Source organism: Lynx rufus, unplaced genomic scaffold (assembly GCF_022079265.1).
Source record: "Lynx rufus isolate CCGP_SWC_20201006 ecotype Redwood Valley unplaced genomic scaffold, mLynRuf1.p SCAF_8, whole genome shotgun sequence".
In the NCBI taxonomy this organism is placed as follows: Eukaryota; Metazoa; Chordata; class Mammalia; order Carnivora; family Felidae; genus Lynx; species Lynx rufus.
In genome coordinates, this window is record NW_025814896.1 from 5,128,325 (window position 1) to 5,134,946 (window position 6,622).

The window sequence follows — 6,622 nt, forward strand, 5'->3', positions numbered from 1 at the left end:
AATGAGCGTGTCAGGAGAACGTTCTGGAGGGGAGGTGTTGATGAACTGAAAATGTCAAGGGGCTGTTTTGTGTTCTTTGCAACATCCCCTGAACAAACGTGGAGGGGAGCTGTATCTGCAGAGAGGGGGCTGGGGAGCTCCTCCCCACACTGGCTTCGACATCAGCGGCCTGGTGCTCGGCCGGCAGGTGCCCAGCGGCTGGCCTCTGGACTCAGTGGATGCCTTGCTCCGGCCAGCTTAGCTCTTTGGCATACGCCCCTTTGCAGCTCCTGATCTCAAAAGCGTGCGCCAGACCCTTGTTCAGGCCTGGCACCCCGGCTCTCCAACCGATGAAGCCCTGGGTCGTCTTCGGGACTGGCGGGGACGGAAGGATCTGGAATGGAGACGTAGGGGGTTTAGCCACCTTGGGCCACAGTGACACGGGGCGTGTCCACCGAGGCACCAGGATCGGCACGTGAGGCCCGATGGGGAAAGGACAGGAAGGTCTCCCTAAGTGAGGTGCGCCCAAGGTACGCACGCTCCGGTCAGCTGGACCCCGAGACTCGCTTCTCGCCACAAAACCATGAAGCCAGGGGTGATTCTTTATCTGGTCATGCCTAACACACTGACCCATGACCTCCAGGAAAGTAATTTTTTTTAATAAATGTTTTTATTTATTTTTTGAGGGAGCGAGAACAAGCGGGGGACAGGGAGACAGAGGATCTGAGATGGGCTCTGTGCTGACAGGCTGACAGGTTCACAGCAGCGAGCCCGATGCGGGGCTTGGACTTAGGAACCGTGAGAGCATGACCTGAGCTGAAGTCGGATGCTCAACCGACTGGGCCACCCAGGCGCCCCTGGGAAAATAATTTTTATTTGATAAAAGAGCAAAAAGAAAAAAAAAAGTTGGTTAAGTGTCCGACTCTTGATCTCAGCTCAGGTCACGATCTCCCGGTTTGTGAGTTCGAGCCCCACACCGGGCTCTGCGCTGACAGCACAGAGCCCCTGCTTGGGATTTTTTGTCTCCCCCTCTCTCTCTTTCTCTGCTCCTCCCCTGCTCTCTCTCTCAAAAATAAGTGAACATTTTAAAAAAGACATATTAAGTTCACATCCCCCTTTATAAAATATATAACAATATTGTCAGATGGTATCCCGGCGGTTACAAATACTCCCGTTTTCCTCAGGAGGCTTTATGAAACGTGTGTGCATGCACCCACACTCCCCCGCCCCCAAACTGTAGAGGCCACAAGAATGAAAAGTGATAGAATATAATTAAAGACCGAAGGAAAATGAGGCTCTGTCTGAAATGAAAAACCACCGTTTTGTTCGTCAATTCCCTGGACAGACTTGAAATATTTGGAAAACGAGGGCAAATGTTTACATTAGTTTCTCCCCTTCCATTTGAAATAAGGCCCTGTTCTGCCTCAGGGCTTTTGTACACGCTGTTCCCTTTGCCTGGAAAGCTTTTCCAGGGCTGGCTCTTTGTCATCCTTCAGTCCTCAGCTCAAAGGGCATCACCCTGTCCTCTGTTAACCTCTAAAACCTCACCTGTCTCGTGTTGATTTTCTTGTTTCATGTGGGCCCCCCCTCCCCACCCCCTTGTCTTTTCTTCCTGTTTACCACTGTTTACCCAAGCAAGCCCCTGGCACCCGCCAATAGCTAACCGTCATTGGAACTCTCTAAAACCCACCGGGTAATGTTCCAAATCCTTCGCAGGTGTTCTCCCACGGAACCCCGACACTATTCCCTGAAATAGGTGCTTTCGTTAACCCCCATCGTACAGGGGGGAAAGGAGACACGGGCAATCGGACACTCACAAGACCATGCAGAGGGTGAGCAGCCAAGCAGGATTTGGATCCCGGTGGTCTGGGCCCGGTCCTTCCCCCGCCCCGGTTTCGGGCCCAGCCCCTAGAAGTGTTTGCTGAATGACAGGGCCAACGCCATCCTTTTCTCGGCCGCCCTCTGCTTCTGCAGCGCTGGACGCAGAGGTCCTCGCGAGTGTCGTGTGGGGACAAGTAGCCTGATGTGTCGGGGCACGGGGGCCCCGACAGGGCCTGGAAACTGGCCTCCCCCTGCTGGGTGCCACCGCCTCCTTACCTACCGCGGAGCGGGGCGAACACAGTTCCCTGCAGGGCTCATTTCTTACTTAGGAAAATAAGTATTCAAAACGACTTGGCGAACCTTGATGTATTTCTCCACTGGGGTCACGGGCCGGATGCGGAATCGCTCGGGAAGCTCGATTTTGGGCTTTGGGGTGAGGGGTTCTTCGTCACCCTTGAGCAACTGAAACACAATCCCCAGAGACAGGAAGCCTCAGACTGAGGTTGGTGGGAGCCGTCTCGTCCCCGTCCCCCCGGGAAGGCCGCCGTTTGCAGGTGACCGAAGCAGGGCTCAGAAACGTTGGGGAGCTTGAGAGAAAGGGGCAGACTGAGGACCGTCAGCTCAGCCTCGGGACTCGGCGCTTGACTGCTGTGCCTTGTATCAGCTTTTGCACCTGCTAATTTATACTCCCGCGTCGTAATTTGGGAAAACCTCACAGGTTATGGACTCAAAAACTTGCCAACAAGCTTCCAGGACCAATCTTTAAAATATTAGAGGAGAGTCCCCATCCCCCCTTTTAATTTTTAAAGCGATTTCGAACTCCGAAATCCCAATTTAATTACATGTGAGGAATATTAATACAGACTCTTTTTATGCATTTTGTATTAATAAGGACTCATTTTATGCATAAAATCTCAAGTTGTAGAATTCTGTAAGTATTAAAAAAACTCATTAAGAGTGGCATAATTTGAAAGCTAGTGGGTGGGGTGAATTACGAATGGGGTTACGCTGCCCTGAATCACGAAGGTTTGGAATTATGCGATTCTTGTGTCGTTCCGCAGTCCCTCCCAAGAAATGTGGTCTCCAGGTTGTTGTGTCCTGGGGGTAGTTTGAAAGACTGTGGTCATGGGGCGCCTGGAGGGCTCCGTCGGTTGAGTGTCCGACTCTTGGTTTTGGCTCAGGTCATGATCTTGCAGTCCGTGAGATCAAGCCTGGTGTCAGACTCTGGGCCGACAGTGCAGAGCCTGCTTGGGATTCTCTCCTCCCTCTCTCTCTTCCCCTCCCCTACTCGCTCTCTCTCTCTCAAAATAAATAAACATAAAGAAAGAAAGGTTGTAGTCTGGTGGCCACCGTCCTACTGAAGCCCATGCAAGCATTTTACATCTGTAAGGTGATTTACAGACCCGAGCCACTACTCAAGAGTCAGATTTCATTTCTTTACTTAAAAAATTTTTTTAAAGAAATATTTTTTTTTTATTTTTGAGAGAGAGAGCGAGCGAGCCAGAGAGGAAGTGAGTGGGGAGGGGCAGAGAGAGAGAGGGAGACACAGAATCCGAAGCAGGCTCCAGGCTCTGAGCTGTCAGCACGGAGCCCGATGCGGGGCTCGAACCCGTGAACTGGGAGATCGTGACCTGAGCTGAAGTCGGACGGTCAACCGACCGAGCCGCCAGGCGCCCCTGGCCAGATTTCATTTAAACGCGTGGGTTTCTGGACACCCTTGAGCCACGGGGGATCTGCACTTCTCCTGTCTACCAAGTAGCACTCAGCTGACTTGATGAGCTCTGCATGGGCCCAGGGGTTTCTACGTCACGTCTACCACTCCCTGGTAATTACGCCTGGCCCTTCTGCCTGTTTCTGTTACCTGGCTGGTTTAGGAAATACCTAGAATATTTCCCTGGTAATCCCTATATTTTCACCTGGCTTCTACTTCTCGTCCCATCTGAACTACACACTCACCCAATGAGGCCGCTTGAGGACTAGCAACCCATTTTACAGATGGGTAGTCTGAGGCCAAGTGGCCCTGCAACCAGGCAGACCAGTTTCTCCCCTTGGTGCTTCCCTGTATTAACTGTATGACTTTGCAAGTCTTGCAGCTCAATTTCTTAATTCATAAAACGGGCATAAAACAGCACTCCCTTCTGTGCAAGAGTTGTTGTGTGGATTAAACGAGCTGGTTCGGATGAAGCACCCAGAACATGGCTGGCTCGTAGTAAGTGCTCAATAAATTCGCGAAAGGAAGGAACCTATAGGTTTCAGAGTTACCGGTTTTTGTATACAACACTCTGTTTAACTTTATTCTTACAAATTATGCACTTCCTAACCATTTATTCTTTGAAATAATCAATTCTGTAACCTCTGGGCTCATAAAATCTCTATTTACCTCCTCGAGAGGGGTTGCTAAAAATCCCCAGTTCTGGGCCCAGTTTTGCCGCGCTTCGGTTTCAGCTTTCAGGCGGTATTTCCTGAAAAACAAAACAAAACAAAACAAAAGGTCTTAAGTGCTGGGCGGCATTGGAAAAAGGTTAAAGTAGCAAACTCTGAAAGGTCCACTGGGGAAAATTTTACTTTTTTCCATGCGTGTTATTCACTGAACTATGCCTCTGTGCCAGAAAGGGAGCTGGGTGCCAGAGGGAGCAGGTCTCTGGGGACCACGAGGGGTGACAGGCGTCTAAAGAACCAGAGGTATGGGTTGGATGGCACGCTGGGGACAAGACTTCGGGCTGGCTCTGCTCGAGGGGCCATCTAGGTATTAGAATCCTTATTTTGGTGAAGTGAGTGAGGTGGGGTGAGGCGTCTGGAGTGCAGAATTTAAGGGGTGCTCACTTCCAGGTTCTGGCAAGTGCAGAGCCAGCATGGCCTGACCTTGAGAATGAGCCCTCCTTAAATACTGCCCCCCAGGTCCCCCACTGGCCCCGCCCTAATCCTGGCCCTGCTTGTGCTCCACGGTAAATATGATTTATATACAGTGACCTACTCGTTGAGGGCTGGTGTGTCACATTTTGCGCACATCTAATTAAACATTTACTCATTTTGACTTTCAAGCTTCTTTTCCTCTTTTGGAATCAGTATCTGCACCCCCACCCCACCCCCACCCCCCACCCCTCCAGCGCCCAGTGTCTCGACCGTTCTGGAGGTCCCGAACAAGCTTTCTGCCCTGGGCACTGAGCATCTAAAGCAGAGTCTCGTCTAATGGAGATATAATGTGAGCCTCAGGTATGAGCCACGTACATAATAACAATGTTCTAGAAGCCGCACCAACGAAAAAGTGAAAATAAACAGCTGAAGTTAATTTTAATAGTAGTTTCTCTGGGGGGTATGAAATCTTCGAAATCTGTTGTTTATGTTACATTTACAGTTCGTTCCAATTTGGGCCAGCCACTGGCTCAGTAGCTACTTTGGACGTTGGACAGAACCGTCTAAGGGTTGAACCGGCTCTCTTCACACGGGAGGGGGCATCTGATTTGGGTCCTGAAGGATGAGTATGAGTTTGTCTGGTGGAGAAGGGACGGAGGGGCGTTTTAAACGGACGGAACGTACCTGCCACAGCGGTCTCACAGGTGTCTGAGACAAAGATAAAAACCAGTGAACAGCTGTGTATTTTATGGCAAAGGACTCTGGCTTCCCGTGGACAAGAGAGAGGCAAAGTTTCCTATAAAAATAAATTTGAGCCAAAAAGAAAGCCAGTTTAAAGAAAAATATGAAGTGATTAACGCAGGTTTTCCAAGGAAATGATAAAAATCAGAGAGATGGCCAGCAGGATAATTGAAGTTTACGAGGTAAGCAATTATGCTTTATTGTTACTCAACTTCACTTACTTGCATCTAAATTAGTAACCTCCCATATTGGTGGAAACTTCAGAGATGGTATATTTAGCGATTCAATAGAATGCCGAAGAAAAACACCCATTACAAATGTCTGCTGAACATAAACCTTTTAGAAAATGGATCGGTTTTTTAAATTGAAATCTCTTACTATTTAAAAAGGCAGGAAAATCAAGAATGTAAAGAGCCTATGCATACCTCATTCAAATTAAGTATTAAGATATTTGTTTTATTTATTTATTTTTTTGTAATTTGGTAAATCTTAAAAATAACATGTTGGTCGGCTCAACAAGCAAAGATTTGCAGATGATTGCAAAACCAGATGTAGTATCTTTTATCTTTCGTGGTGGGCCTAAGAGGAGAAGGGCTTTCTGGTGGCCCTCATGTCCCTGACGTCGCCCAGACCACCTCCAGCGCACGGTCCTGGCGCCCGGAGGTCGACCGCCTCCGGGAGCTGGAGGGGAAACTGAGGCCGCCAGGTGTGCACGCTCGAGGTGGGAACAGCCCCGCCCACCGGGTACGGGATCCCGGGCGTTACCAGATCTCGTCTTGGGCCACGAGGTTCATGCGCTCGGCCGCAGCGGTGCTGAGGGGTTTCTGCGTCATGTGGGCTCTTGGTCTCTGGGCTCCCGGCGCGCACCAGCCCTGGGCTCCGCGGCGTCTCGCGTCGCCAGGGAGACCGGTTGCCCAGCAACGCGGGACGCGGAGGCGGAGGCTGTGCTGCACCTGGCGCGGGGTGCGCGCGCGCGAGCCCGCTGCCCTCCTCCGCCCGCCTCCGAGCCCTCCGCCCACCTCCCTGCCCACCTGCCTGGCCCTGGCGGCGGCGGCAGCCCTTCTCCTGTGCGGGAAGCCCTAGGGAAGCCTCACCGCCTCACCACCCTCCCCCTTTAAAATTTAGGCCTGCGAGGCAAGTACGCACACCCACGAGTGTACCCATCCTAAATGTACCAAGCTTGATGAATTCTGTCACAGAGGAACGCACCCCCCCCCCCCCCAGAAGC

The 6,622-nt window shown here is 51.0% G+C and overlaps 1 protein-coding gene across 1 annotated transcript; it reads right to left on the reverse strand.

Moving 5' to 3' along the window:
* Nucleotides 1–211: 211 nt before the first annotated feature.
* Nucleotides 212–6,227, reverse strand: CUNH20orf85 (chromosome unknown C20orf85 homolog). Its single transcript, XM_047068303.1, has 4 exons — nucleotides 6,160–6,227; nucleotides 4,181–4,262; nucleotides 2,161–2,262; nucleotides 212–373 (listed from the first exon to the last, which is right to left on the reverse strand). Exons 1-4 carry the CDS (start codon nucleotides 6,225–6,227, stop codon nucleotides 212–214), a joined length of 414 nt encoding a protein of 137 aa, XP_046924259.1.
* Between the last annotated feature and the right edge of the window lie 395 nt (nucleotides 6,228–6,622).